We start from the raw sequence: 15776 nt of genomic DNA, 5'->3' as shown, positions 1-15776 counted from the left end.
AATCTACAGTGTGGTTTTGTTTCTGCTATCTCTCTCATCTCTAGATTCTCCTAAGACAAAGTCCTCACCTAATTTTTTAAAAAACTAAGAAGAATCTGCAGTTATGCATTCAAGAAGAGTTTTGCAGCTAGGAGTCACAGCAGCCTCCGAGATGGCCCACTAACTCAGACTGCCATGTTCCTTGCCACACCCTCCCATAGCTTGATTCCTTACCCTGATGCCTGGTAATGGAAGGATTCCCTCATGAACAAAGGCCACCCAGTAAATATCCCTACTCTGTTCTTGTTCCATTACTTTCCATGTTGTATCCTCACACCTAACTGCTGTCTAGTCCAACTTGAGTCACTTCAGCTACCATCATTTCCATTTAGTCACCAATAATGCTCTTTATTTGGGTGCCTTTGAATACTTGGGTCAAATCACAACCTTTTGAACCAAAAATGAGGGTGGGTGGAATTATATTGTTAGCAAATAGCTTGGTTTTAGAGTGAACCAAACAGACCTGATCTTGGCCAGAGAACAATAACCTTGGTGCCTTTCACCCATTGACCTTGGCAAGGCAGGAAAAATACAAAGGGATAAGCCAAACATGTCTGTCAAGTATGTAAGGCTAAATCAGGCATTTTCAGAAGTGTAAATATGCCCATAAGCAGTCAACTTCCATGGTGAGGCTGTCTCTGGAGTTCTAGCTCAGGACTTCATGGCCTCCATGACAAACATGGGGCTGTCTCAGTTTGTCATTGGTACAACACATGAAGCTGGACATACCCTTGATTTAGTTTTTGCTCCAAGTTGCAAGTCTGAAGATTGGGGTGGGTGGGGTCCAAGCAATTGTCATGGTCAGACCATTTCCTGGTGAGATTTGAACTCACGGCACTACATCCCTCCTACAAGGTGGGACCATTAGGTGGGACCATTAGGATGGTCTGCCCCAGGAGACTGATGGAATCTACTAGATTTCTGAATGCTCTTGGGGATTTTCCAATGGAGAGAGCTGGTGATCCAGCTGAGGCCCTAGTCTCACTGTGGAATGTTGAGATGCAAAGGGCCATCGACCTGATTACACCTGAGTGCCTTCTCCAATGCTGTAGAGTCTACTCCCTTCCTTCTATACTGGGAAGCTGTGGTCAATGAAACAGGCTGGATGTCGGATAGAGTGCAAATGGTGTAATACTTGAAGTGAAGATTACCTTGCACACTCTAGAGCACATAATTGTGGGGGCAACAAAGAAAGCTTATTTTGCTGCCTCCATTGTGTACTCGACTAGACATCGAGCAAAGATCTTCCAGGTGGTCCAAGGGCTGTAAACATCCTCCATAGCAAACTAGACACTGGCCTGTTGAGGACTCATTGTGACTCATTTGCATTGCACTTTGAGGACAAAATTGCTTTTCTCCACAGCGATCTTGATGCTGTTTTTACCAGTTTAAATTGAGGTGTCTGATACAATTTTGTGGAATCAGTCCCAGTTGCTGTGTCGTAATGATGTGGACAAGGTGCTTGCAGCAATGCGACCAACCACATGCCCTCTCGATCCCTGCCCTTCCTGGCTAATAAAAGCTAGCTGAAGGAGTATGACTGAATGGGTCCAGGGAGTGATAAATGCTTCTCTTTGGAAAGGGGTGGTCCCTGCTGTTTTTACAGCGGGAGTAACGCAGTCACTCCTGAAGAAGCCCACTCTGGACCCAATTAGACAACTACCACCCAGTTGCAAATATCCCTTTTTTAGGAAAGGTACTTGAAAGGGTCATGGTGGAGCAACTGCAGGCACTCTTGGATTATCTAGACCCATTCCAAGCTGGGTTTCGATCTGGTTACAGTATTGAATCAGCCTTGGTCGCCCTGATGGATGACCTTTATTGAGAGAGGGACAGGGAGAGTGCAATTCTGTTAATTCTGCTCAACTTCTTGTTGGCTGGAAGAGGGCCAATAAACTGAATCCTGACAAGATGAACATCCTGTAGGTGAGTGGTTCCTGAACCTGGGAGATAGGTTCATTGCCTGTTTGGGATGGGGTTGCACTCCCCTTGAAAGATCAAGTTTGTAGTCTGGGGGTACTCCTAGATGGATCACTATCACTGGAACCCAAGTGACTGCAGCGGCTCCGAGTTCATCAGCTACGACCTCTCCTGGACAGGGAAAGCTTGGCATGGTTGTACAGGCATTAGTAACCTCAAGATTGGATTACTACAATGCACTCTATGTCAGGCTGCCCTTAAGGCTGCTCCAGAAGCTGGAGCTAGTGCAAAACTCAGCAGATTGATTGTTGTCAGGAGCTGCCCATTTTCCTGAGGAAACTGCACTGGCTGCCTATCACTACTGGGCCAAGTTTAAGGTCCTAGTACTAGTGTACAACTTGGGGATCAGGATACCTGAGGGAGCACCTTCCCCCTTACCAACCTGCCCTGTCACTGAGGTCATCAGAGAACATGCTGCTGGTGTTTCTACATGGATCTATGGCCCAATTGGAGTCCACCAGGAAAACAGCCTTCAGTGTGGTGGATCCCTTCCTATGGAATTCCCTGCCTTTGGAGGTCAGGCAGGTGCCAATATTGTGTTGCTTCTGGGGGCGCCTGAAAACATTGTTATTTCAGGAAGCCTTCCTTGAATAAATACCCATGGTTTATCAAAATCCAGTTTTATCAGAATTCTGTTCTTTTTTTAAAAAAAAAATATTTTTATTCTGCTATTCACCACTCTGAAATTTTTGGATGTGCAACAGTATACAGATATTGTAAATAAAAAATAAGTAAGTAAAATAAAAGGGGGTACATTAAGCAAGATGTGCATTTCTCATAAATAGGATGGTTTCTCACCAGAAAATTATAAGGTGTTATGCATAGGTTCTCTCAGTGGTCACAGTTGAGACAGCCATCTTTACATAGTATTCTTTTGTATCAGGAATGGCTTGCAAGAAGTACCATCAAGACTTTTGTTTGGGACAAGCATAACCATGTTAATTAGGGTGTCATACTGGCTGTGACATCAATAGTTTTGTATAAAAAGTATAAGAAGTTAGCTTTCCAGTAGCAAGGTGTGCCATCTCTTCCTAATTGGTACCAAGCTGTGGTTTAACGGGCACCCCCATTTGCTCTCACTACTGGTATGCTTGGGTATTGTAGAATCTCTGCCCAAATTCCGGATTGTGGAATTTGCCAGGAAAGCAAATTCCAACAGCCCACTAGCTATGCTTCTTGGCGGGGGGGGGGGGGGGAGAAGGTGCAAGATACTGAGGTTCTGCTTTTCCCTAAGCTTAATTTTTTCACTGAAACAAGTGGCAGCTTGGCTGGGTTGGTCTGTGTTTTCCACAAGGAAACAAGCCTCATTTTAAAAGGAAACATTTTGCTGGTCCTTCTCCAATTCTAGAGTTTCAATGCCTCCCAGTTTTCAGTCTTCAGGAAAGGGTTTCTGTCTAGGGAAAGGTATACATCTCTTGGAGGTTCTTCTATAAATGTATCATCCACCCCTTCTTTCTCAGTAATCCCTGCTTTTCTCTATCTCGTCTATTTATTTTTTAAAGTTTTGTTTTATTATACAAGAAAAAGAATTTTTTTACTACTATTCCCCATCCTCTGCTGAAAATAAGTTTATTAACAATAACGCACATATATGCCATAATTTGAGGAGGAAGGGAGAGGAGAGAAAGGGAGAGGTGAATGAAGAGGTGAGGGAATGCATGGAATCGATCCATGTTCCACTGGCATTGACCTCCAGAAGAAGGGAGCAGCCTTGATTTTACACATTAATTCATTAAAAGTGCAATGTGCTGATATGATCCTTAAAAATGAGCTACAGTGGGGATAGAACGCATCAAATGCCTTTTAAATCTTTATCTCACACTGACCCATACTAAAATAGCAGTGCAACAGCCCAAAGGTGTTAAACCAAACCCTAAGAATAAGCTAGAAGGTGATGATAAAAGAAGAGGTTACATCCTGGTGGAATCTACAATCCATTTAACTCTTGTGACACTGTACTAATTGCTATATGGTTTCCTTACAAACCAATGTTTAACTTTCTAAGGAAATTACTGAAATTGTCGCTCTCTTTAGAGCCTTACTGAAACAATGACACTGGTTTCTTGTACCTATCTAGTGGCAAAGTGTTGAGAAGGAAATTTTAATATAAGGATTCACATTTAGCTTGTTCTTGTGCTTGCATTTTCCTCTCATTATCAGCTTTTGAAAATAAATGGTTTTAACAAAGCCCAACTTTCACAGAGAGTAAATTGCAAAGCATACTCCATCTAGAAACCCTGCTTAAATAAAAGGAAAAATTCTTATTGACTTCCAGTGTGTACTCAGTGTGCTTGGATTTTAGCTACATAAGGAACAGATTATCCCAGCAATGCAAAATTCACTCATACTTGATGCATTTACATTCAGTGTGTAGATACCTAAAATCACAGAAGTCAACAATTCTATTAAGAAAAACATATACATGAACTCAAGTATTGTCATGTTCTGTTATCAGATTAAATCACCACTTTGCCTGTTGTATTTATCAGTTTTTCCTTTGCTGGGAAAATACAGGGTGCCTTTTTAGACACGGGGCACTCAAAGTGTTGCATACTATATGAAATGCAGTATACACACAGGTCTTTGGGGATATGCTCTAAAGATATGCAACCTTCCTTTCCAGTTTTAGTGGTATTCCCAATGGTATAAATATGTATCACACAGCATGGACTACAGAAACAGTGTGTGAAAGAGGAAATGTTTAGCATTCCCTGAAAGCAAAGGCAATGATGTTGAAACACACTATGGAAAACACAGCGCCTGGTAATACAACTTGACTGAAATCTACCACCAGAAGCTATCATGGGCAAAAAATGAAATCCAGCTGGCATTATTCTCTAGTGACCTGATAACTACTGGCATAATCAAAATGATTAAGAAAGGCCTGACCAAGGAAATGATGTACCCTTTAAAGCTGGTGTGATCAATTGTTTTTCTTTCTTTTTTTGCTATAAGTAGAAGCAGACTATCCAGAAATTGTGGATTGCAAAAAGCAGAGATTGTCTATATGTGAATTAGTGCTGCCATCTAAAGTTCATTAAATGAGATGCAGTTCATTTAATTCTACATAACAGCAGAATACCAGAATATCTCAACAACATTCAAGGCTTTTCCACACAGTCAATCAAGGTGTGATAAAACCACCTTCATACTATTAGACCCCTCAGAGGTAATTCTGCAAGTTCTAATCATATTTGGTTTTGGGGGTGGGGTGAGCAAAATAATCTTACTGTGTTGTAAGGCAACCTGCAAGCAAAACACAGGATGGCTTTGTGCCAGTTTAGAAGAAGAGAACTCACAGCTGGAGGAATCTTGGGAGATGAAAGCAGGCTTCCACCCATCATATTGCAGTTGAGTGGTCCTGTACAGTTGCTGTAAATCAAAGCAGTGCTGATCTAGCAAAACTATATGCAAGAATGAGTCAAGAATGCAGCAGGAAGCTTTTTGAACCAGAACTATCTCACACAAGGGGTGTGCTCATTAGAAATAGACAAATGGACTTCTGTTCCCTCCAATCATTCACATCACAGGCACTATTCATCACATCACACATTCATACAACCAGATTACAAGCCATCACCACTGCCTGCATTAGCTGGAAAAGGAATTGCATTTTCCCAGCAACAAAACATTATTATTTGAATGCTTGCAAAAATGAATATTCCTGCAAAAGAAGAACAAGCCAGGTATCCCTCATAGCAAATAAATAGCACCTGTACATTTACTGTAAAAAAAAAACACTACAATAACCTGGGAAGGTCCCAAGAAAAGCATGTAAGTGTGAACAGGATACATCCAGCATGTCAACTGTTACCTGCAGGAGCAACTCTTTTTCAACCACTTCTTCTGTCTTACTGATAAGCCGTTTCTGCAATGCATGTATCTTCTGTATCAACTCATAGGTACTTGGGTCGCTGGCCTGTGTGAGAAATATATATATATTTATTTATATATTTTGTTGCCAGCTCTGTGCCTTGTAGTATGTGCCTAATTGCTTATAACTGAAAAGCAAAATAACTTCCATGCCAAACAAGGGCAACCTTCTTATAGAATAATGTGTAAATTTCAGAGCTGTTATTTATTACCTTAGCAACATGAACAGATTGGAAAGAAAAGAGAAGTTCATACAGGCAGTCTGAGACAGTCTGTGTGGAAATTTCCCACTGCTTAGGCTATCAACCTGGACAATATCAGGCCCAAATTGCCCCCGCACAGAATAATCATGGAGATCTTCATATTTAGGTTTGGACGTTTATTTAGTTTTGGAAGCAGCATCAAGAGTTTCAGTGGTGAAAAGATAACGTGCAGATAATGGGAGTAGTTTGCGCACATCAGGGCATAGTCGTATGGTACTTATCTCCGTTAGGTGCTTTGTTTTCTGGCCAGTATCACTCTGGATTGTAGTAGCTTTGATATATTTTAAGTTCTGGTTCTTATGGAATATGTAAGAGGCAAAAGGTTGAGTTACCGCAACGTTACAGAGTAACTGCTGCCATTAATTACTTCCAAAGATGGCACTCACATGGAAAATGGTGCTGACATGCACATTGTCCCAGAACAGTTTATCAACACTGATCAAAATTAGAGCTGTTTGCCTTGGGGCATCTGCCAAGTAGCCGCAGGGCAGCCTCTTCACAACATGAAAGTTTAGCCACTGCAACAAGCTACAAGAAAAATCTCCAATGACAGCAATGTCCCAAAAGCAAAGGGAGTCCTATAATAATGCAGGCAATTACAGGGTTTTCTAGAAGGTAAGGGGGGTCTGAAATATTAGCAAATTATATTTTCCATAAATACACTACACTATTTTTACCTAATGATACGAAAGGAGATGGACTGCTCATACTTTTATTTGGTATTCCATTCTCAAGTTAGATAGCCAAAGTATTGATTTGTGAAAATGAAATAAAAGTCATGTTACTTGTTTTGGATATGTCTCAATGTCTGCAAATTATTTCACCTGGTTTTGCTACAAACTGTTCCAAACCCCCTCTAGTGACCTAGGATTCAAAAGCTTCATTTCTTGTAATCACATTTACAATGGAATCCAATGCAAATCTATTCAGAAGTAATGCCCACTGAGTTCAATGGGATTGATTCCCAGGCAAGTGTGCATAACATTGCAAGCTTACTTATATACTAGCAAAATTTCCAGTATCATAATGGATGGAAGGAAGTGAAGGAAGGGCAGTCTAATGCAAGTCAGGAACGGAGAAAGAAATACTTGCACAGAAACACACTGCACCATCTAGAATCCCTATCAGCATTGCAACCTCCCATGGGACCCATATCAGGTTAGGTCACACAGTGGCCACGTGAAGAAGATTAGCAGGGGAAACAATGCAGTATGGGTTGTTTCCCCCACCCTCAGTCACACCACTAGCATTTCTCTAATTACCCACCCCATAATCTCACCCATCCCACAATGCCTACAACAACCTAGGTGTTGTAGGGTGGGTAAGAAGCCAGCCCCACCATGCACCAGGTTCAGACAACACAGAACCCTGCAGTGTGGGTAATTAGGAAAATGCCAGTCACACGACTGGCACGTGCAGGAGTGGGGGGAAGCAACACATACTATGTTGTTTCCCCCGTTGATCATCCGAACCCAGTCAGTGTCAGAGGTAAGCAATAGGTTTTGCCTTCACCACAATTTTGGCTCCAATTTCAGCACTTTATTTTTTCATGCAGGAATGAATGGCAACCATTATTTTATAGAAGACTAGAAAATGAACTCGGCTTTGCACGGATGAGAATAGCCTTTAGGTGGATACACTGAAGTCTTAAAGCAAACCTACACAGTTGTCAAGAGTTGGACACATTGTGCCTGCCCTGCCTGAGTAAAGCCATGCTTACTGACGGCCCCTGTCATGGTGCACCCCTACAGTCCCCTGGGGACGAGGGTCTGTCCTTGCCCCACAGCAGTGGGAGGGTCAGGTGTATAACTCTAATCATATAAGTAATCAAATGTTTGCTGCAGTGCGGAAATAGCATGCCACGTTTGGTTAAAATCAAATGGTTTTGAAGCTGTAAATCTATAAAGATTTTGATTGGCTGACATTTTGTTTCAAGATGGCAGATGGAATTTTCATTATGCCTAAAACCATCCCAGATAGAGGTAGAACAAATCCTAAAAGTTTCATAACAATCAGATGTACAGGTTTCAAGTCCATCAAGGATATACAAACATTTTATTTCATTAAAATAGACATAGAAGACAGAAGAGAAGATGACCTAGTGGGCCTCAGTATCTAGAACAGGGACATTTGTGTCCTAGATTAGTTCACAGCCTTTTCACTTTGTCCCATAGAATACAATGGGCACAATGAGAGTCAAGCTTGCTTTTATTGGCAAAGATTCATCTACAATTCCATTTCTTGGTCACACTTGAATGTCAAAATAGACTGAACCCAAACATTCCATTTACTATGATTTAGACATAGAGATTACTCTATTCCATTAGGTTAGGGCAAATCAAACAAATATTTCTCCAGTATAAGTAATTGCTCAGCATTTTAATTAAATCATCTTTGTTCGATGTTTTTTGACTAGAACTGACTTATAATAAACTTCACCATTCTAGATTACATCTATTTCCAAAGAGAAAAGGCGAGAATACTTTATCAGTTAAAATGTAGCATCAAAATTTGGCTACAGGGCAAGTTAGTACAGGCAAAGGGTCAGATGAAGAACCTTCGTCATTGCATCCATGACCAATGTGCACGCAAAACAGAAATCTCAACTGTCTTGAGAAATGTTCAGATGGATTCAGCCCACATTTAACTGATTTGATTTATTTAGCTTTCAATTTGGTTACTAAGGAGTGTGAATGCTTACAACACAATATACACAATGCTACATTACTTGCGCAGATTCTTCTCCTACTTGTCCATCCAGAATAGCTGTCCATTCTGGTTGACTTGAACTATTCTCTGACCTGGTTCACACAATGAAACAGCCCATGAGACAACAACCCAGTGTCAGAGGTTGAATATGCAAAATGCTGGCTGGCACACATCATGGCTCGCAAAGGCTTAAACAATCCACAGTTTAATCATGCAAAACAGCTCTCAATGTACACCACCTTTTACAGCATTTCACAGTTGACAGTGGAAAGGTCATTCCTTTTCTAAAGTACGTTGATCTATTTAAATCCCCCATCCTTCTGTCTAACTCTTTGACCCAGTTCGCATGATTGCCACAACCCACTGTGGCTTAATTAATTAAACCATGGTGTGTTGTGGCACGTGCGAACAATCATTCTGAATACGGATGCCCGCACATGCTGCAACCCACATACTGCAACCCACCATGACTGTGACAATCGTGCAAATTGGCCCTTTAAGTCCAGCCCTTTATACCACTCTTTTATATTTGGGATTTGATCATTTTCATTTTCCGAAGCTTTCTCCAATCATATATTATGGAAGCAACACAAAGATAACCACCAAATACATTGTGCATATAAAGCCTATCTGTCATTTATCGCTCTAGAATATAGTATGTAAATTTTTGGCTGTCTGCCCTTTGTGATGTCAATTTGCATAACATTAAAACAAAATATGCTTTGTATCATGCTACTTATTTGAAAACCTGGGCTTTTTTGGAATGTGACATTGTACCTCTAATTTTCTCCATCTGTGAACATTCATGGGATTCTCCAGCTCTTCCTCCAAGGCTCTACAGCGTGTTCGTTCCTTCAGTAACTCCTTCTGCATATGATAAACTTCCTGCCTTCAAAAAGAGAGCCACACAAATATTATGACCTCTACGAATAAGCCCATACATAAAGTATTTGTGTAAATATATCTCCACCCCATTCTCTCCCCCCGCATATATTTAACAGTAGTTTCAATTACTCAAGCAAAACATTTTCAGCATTTATTCTTGAAGAGTGTCATGTAGTAATGCTATTTTCGGACATCCTACTGTCTAGACGTAGAAGAGACGGACTTGGGAGGTCATGGTTTCCCCTTTGCTGGAGGTATTTAAGCAAAGGTATATTACATAGGCCTTGACATCATATGAGTGACCAGGGATGGCAAAGTACAGGTGAAACTGTCCAAATATCATATTTATCTCATCATACCTACTATCAGAAGAAGACAAACACAAGTTAGATCCAGCCTGTCATGCTTAGTCGAACATGCCATGACTAACAAGTCCCACTAATTTCAATTTTCCACTCTAAGTATGATTAAATCTTGATCCAACCCAGCGTTCCCAAAACAACCTAACTAACCTTATTGCTGAGAATTTCTCAGCAATTCCATGTAAATTATAATACTGAGTGTTCACTGAAAGACACAAACTTCAGGCTTTTTCAAAGCAAGCAAACCCTAGAAGTTTAACGTAGTTAAAAAAAACATAAAATGGATCGCTCCCCGTGGCAAGTTGCAGAAGGCCCATTTATATTTCTATTCATAGTATACCAGCTAAATACTGGAACTGAAAAACTTCCACTCATCATTATCTTTTCACTAGCTTAACCTGCTTCACACATCATATGGTAAAACTGTACCTATAAAACATTTTAATGAATGTCTAAAAATGAAATGTATTCTGTGCACATAAAAAATGTGTATTTTCAACAACGTGTTTCCTACAGCTACAGAAAAGAGCTCACATTGATTGAGGTTCATTTCCTGCATAAAACAGTGCAACTACATAATAGACATATATATACCACCCTATATCCGAAACCAACAGACCACTATATATATACATGCTTCCAGCTTCCACCCAGAACACACCACAAAATGTATTGTTTACATCTGTCTTAGAATACATACGCATCTGTTCAGACTCATCAAAGATGCAAAGCTTAAGGATCTAAATCAGGCATTTCTCAGACTACAATACCCACCCAATGAAGTGGGAGGGAAAAACAGATCAAAAGGGCCAGGCTAACATGCAAGAATAATCACTACAGGCCAGAGCCAGAAGAGAAAGCAACAGAACACCACTTCTTGTCATCTATAGTTCCTGGCTAAGGCAATTCAAACATATCAGTAGTGATCCACAGCCCATCCTTCTCAATGACACTTCCTTTTCACAGGCCTGTACTTGCTTGCGGACAGCTTTCCAGCGTAAAAGGGGTACTAACCAGCCACAACAGACTTTGCAACAGATACAGACACAGGAACCAGACCTTATAGCAGACACAGATGCAAACTCTGTACCCATATCTACTCTGGTAACACTATTACAAAAATGAATAATGCCATCCGCAACATCAAGAGTTTATACAGCTGCTACTCTTCCAATGCGATACAACATTTGCAAGCAATACCTTATGTAGAATGCACTGCAGTAGGATGGGGTGAGTAACACATGGGCCATAGGCTGCATACACCCCTCCAGGCCATCACCCCCAAATTTGGAGGGGGTGGATGAAAAAAATGGCACCCACAGCTCTATAGAGCATCAAAAGGGGTCAAATCCATAAAGTTTTAGTGTGAAGCAATCATCATCTCCAATGAAAATTTAAGCAAATCATCCTACTAGATCAAGCCACCAGATAAATCTGGAAGGATGGAAAACTGAGAATATATTACAGTTTGTTATAAATATGTCAAATGTTCTGTGTCGATATGAATTGTCTAATAAAAAGCAGTTCTGCTCATGTGGGCCCTGGGCACCATTAAGTAGTTGACTGAACTGTGAACACATTTCCCATTGCTGTCCATCGACTTATGTTGCTAGTAGCTCAAACAATGAAGTAAACCTGGGATATAGGATAGTTTAATGCTAGCAACTTTCCCTTAAAACAATACTGTTTTTTTCTGGCTGTCAACTAGCTGATTTATTTTACTTTAAATCTAGTATGCATATGAGGTCAGCTGAAGCAAATTCTTCTTTGAAATAACTTACATGTCAACACAAATCTTTGTCATGCAAGAAAACAAGCATTCCCTGGTGTCTCAAAAGCAGTGTCATGGCCACAGCCACAAGCAAAATTGATTCACTCTTTTGTCTTTCTACCTGAGTTCTTCCACATTAGCCACGCTCTTGCCAAGTATTGCCTTTTCCCGACGAAGTTTCTTGATCTCCAGCTTGAGTAGTCGAATGTCTTCCACTCTTTGCCTGTACTGCATTTCTCCCTTGTTCAGAATTGATTGCTGGATTTTGATCTTCTCGTACAGAAGAGCCAATTCATCGTTGCGCCGAACCAGCTGGCTCCCCAGGATGTCTCTTTCACTAATAACCTAGAAATGAGGCAGGCCAAGGCAAGATTCTACAGATGGGCTGAATGTACGAAAACTGTCAGTCATAAAGCATTAGGGGCAGTATCTTCATCAGCGAAAAGCACAGCATCAAAATGGTACATATCAGCAGTACATACAACATTACTGGAGAGGGTATTAATCTGCCCAGGCAGAAAGCCAAATCTTTAGCTAGAATAAGTTGATATAATTCTATTTTGCAACATGCTATTTTTAGTGGGCTGATGCCAATGTACTCCAGATATGTCATACTGGACACTAAAGGAAGCTTTTGCTGCCTACCTGGTCTAACTCTTTCTTTTGCCTCATCCTCTCTGCATCAGCTTCAGAAATAATTTTCAAGAGTTTCCTTTCTTCCTCCTCTTGTTTTTCAATAAAATGTTTAGTCTCCAGAGCTTGTTGTCTCATTTTAAGCAGTTCACTCTGACAGAAACAAAAAAAAAACAGGAAAAGAAATTGTGTTTAGTAACAACTTCCCACTTCATAAACCTGGGAATTTAAGATTATTAAGATTTAGACAGTCTTACATTCTTACACTCATTTAGTTTCTCATGTTTTGTTCGATTCAGTTAGCTGGTTCTCAAGAGCAAATGAGAAATACCACATAAATGTGTACTAAACACTTATAAAAGAAATGTTGTAAACATTATGTCCAACCTCTTTGTGTTGTATGTCATACCCAGGAGAAATGTCAATATGATTTAGTCTCAGTTCGCAATTCTCAAGTATTTCCCAAGGAAAAAAAATGAACACAGCTAGACACTGAAAGATTCAGTTGTGTACAGGAATAACCCATCATCATCTTTACAACTTATCAGAGCTGTCTGGAATTGTTTCAAGCGGAAGATATACATTTGCTGACATTACTGAAAGGTTGCCATAGAAGTAAGTCCTACTGAATTCAATGAAACTTACTGCTGAGTAAACACGCAGACGATCTGGCTGTGAATCATAGAGAAGGCTGATCAAGATAATGAAACCATTACTATCAGATTACTTAATAGTATCACCCATGTAGAGGACACAGAGTACTTTCAGACAAAGCCCATAATCATGGCAGCAGGTCAGGTCACCTTCACTCATGCTACCATCATTTTATAGTGTGCTGAAAATGCAGAGAACTCAGAGGCACCTAACTAAAAACATGGAAAACCCAAAGGGCTATATACTATCCTTTAATCTTGAATTAAAGGATAGTACATAGACAAAATTATGCAGGAAGCAATAAAAGGCCAACAATCATTTCCACTTTAGAGGAAAGGTGATCATATTGAATGGGGGGGAGGGACAGAGGTAAATTCTCACACCTTTGCAGATGTGTCTCTTGATTGCTTTTGCTTTTGCAAAGTTGCAACTAGATCCTCATCTAATAACCAAACATACATTATAGGTTTGGAGTGGGTGGCCCTCCAGAGGTTTTTGGACTACAGCTCCTATCATTCCTCACCTTTGGTTATGCTGGCTAGGACTGATGCAGTTCAACACCTGGAGGGCCACAAGTTGTTTTCAGTGTTGTGTTCATTGCTGGTAGTTCACTGGTAGCATCATGAAATGTGCTGATCATTTTCAAATATCATACACATCCTACGTTAAGGCACTCTTGAATGAAAAGGATTATCTAGATCCATTTCAATCGGGCTTCAGGCCTGGGTTTAGAACGGAAATTGCCTTGGTCGCCCTGTGGGATGACCTTTGCCAGGAGAGGGATAGGGGGAGTGCGACCCTGTTGATTCTCTTGGACCTCTCAGCAGCTTTTGATACCATCGACCATGGTATCCTTCTGGATAGGTTGTCTGGGCTGGGAGTTGGAGGCACTGTGTTGCAGTGGTTCCACTCCTACTTGGATGGCCGATTCCAGAAGGTGGTGCTGGGGGATTACTGCTCTGTGCCCTGGCATTTAGGCCATGGGGTTCCACAGGGCTCTATTTTATCCCTTATTCTGTTTAACATTTACATGAAACCGCTGGGAGAGGTTATCTGGAGATGTGGGTTGAGATGCCATCAATATGCGGATGACACCCAGCTCTACCTCAATCCAGACAAGCCGGAGGTACTGTTAGCAGGTGGTTCGCCTGTCTGGCTAGGTGATGTTCACCCTGTTCTGGATGGGGTTGCACTCCCCCTAAAGGATCGGGTTCGTAGTTTGGGTGTGCTCTTGGATCCAGAGCTGTCACTTGAGGCACAGGTGAACTCAGTGGCAAAGAGTACCTTTTAGCAGCTTAGGCTGATATACCAACTGCACCCTTATCTGGATGGAGAAAGCCTAGCTACAGTTATCCATGCTCTGATAACCTCTCGTTTGGATTACTGCAATGCGTTACATGGGGCTGCCTTTGAAAATGGTCCGGAAACTTCAGCTGGTACAAAACAGGGCAGCACAGTTACTAACAAGGACTGGCCAACAAGACCACATCACACCAGTCCTTTTCCAGCTTCATTGGCTGCCAGTCCAGGTCCGGGCCTGATTCAAAGTGCTGGTATTAACATTTAAAGCCCTAAACAGCTTGGGGCCAGGCTATCTGAAGAACGCCTCCTCCCATATGTACCTACCCGGACCCTAAGGTCATCCTCAGGGGTCCTTCTCCACAAGCCCCTGCCAAAGGAAGTGAGGCAGGTGGCTACCAGGAGGAGGGCCTTCTCTGCTGTGGCACCCTGGCTGTGGAATGAGCTCCCTAAGGAGGTTCACTTGGCACCTACATTATATTCTTTTAGACGCCAGGTGAAGACCTTTTTATTCTCCCAGTATTTTAACAGTCTATAAGTTAATTTTAACTTTACTGTTTTAAATTTGTATTTTTGCATTGAGGTTGTTTTTATCTTGGTTGTGCTTTTATATTGTATTTTATATTATGGTTTTATACTGTTGTTTTGTTTTGAATTGTCTTAAATTTGTAAACCGTCCAGCGAGCTTCGGCTATTGGGTAGTATAGAAATGCAATAAATAAATAAATAAATTGTATTTTGTATTTGTGTTTTTAGACGGTTGGTTCTTTTATTATACTTTTTATGGTTTTAATTGTTGTGAACCGCCCAGAGAGCTTTGGCTATTGGGAGGTATAAAAATGTAATAAATAAATAAATAAATAAATTCCTGTGTATTCTAACCTGCTGTAAACTCAATAATATTTGTCCCCTCATTAATTCTCTGCAAAAATAAATCTCTTTAAAAGTAGCCCATTAGGGACATTATGTACTCTCAGGACAGAATATTCTGCAGAGACATAGATATTTGGCACTACACCCTTTGCTTCCCTCTTAGTGCAGGTACAATACAACTTCATACCTTTGGAAATGAGATTATTTGAAAATATGGCCTAAATGAATTAACATTATACCCAGATTCAATTGCTAATTGACCGGGAACAACAAACACAGCCTTTCCACTTCTAGTCCCATTGCTAGTATATTTTTGTAAAAAAAAAGCCAAAATTTTAGCAGATCACTAAATTATTTTTAAAAACATTAAAAAAAATTAAACCCATGAGAACTTTGGTCCTTGGACAGTCAAAAAAATTAAAGAAATAAATATTT

General features: G+C 40.7%; 1 protein-coding gene across 1 annotated transcript in view; it reads right to left on the bottom strand.

Moving 5' to 3' along the window:
* Nucleotides 1–15776, bottom strand: part of CFAP58 (cilia and flagella associated protein 58) — a 103388-nt gene that overhangs the window by 55607 nt on the left and 32005 nt on the right. The window contains exons 12-15 of the mRNA XM_063133246.1: nt 12528–12668; nt 12004–12227; nt 9642–9753; nt 5834–5938 (exon numbers count right to left, since the gene is read on the bottom strand). Of these exons, the coding sequence (XP_062989316.1) occupies nt 5834–5938; nt 9642–9753; nt 12004–12227; nt 12528–12668 (582 nt within the window). The remainder of the gene's footprint in view (nt 1–5833; nt 5939–9641; nt 9754–12003; nt 12228–12527; nt 12669–15776) is intronic.

This window comes from Elgaria multicarinata, chromosome 8, assembly GCF_023053635.1.
Source record: "Elgaria multicarinata webbii isolate HBS135686 ecotype San Diego chromosome 8, rElgMul1.1.pri, whole genome shotgun sequence".
In the NCBI taxonomy this organism is placed as follows: domain Eukaryota; kingdom Metazoa; phylum Chordata; class Lepidosauria; order Squamata; family Anguidae; genus Elgaria; species Elgaria multicarinata.
Note: the sequence above shows the minus strand (reverse complement) of the source record. Positions and strands in the feature narration are given on the sequence as shown.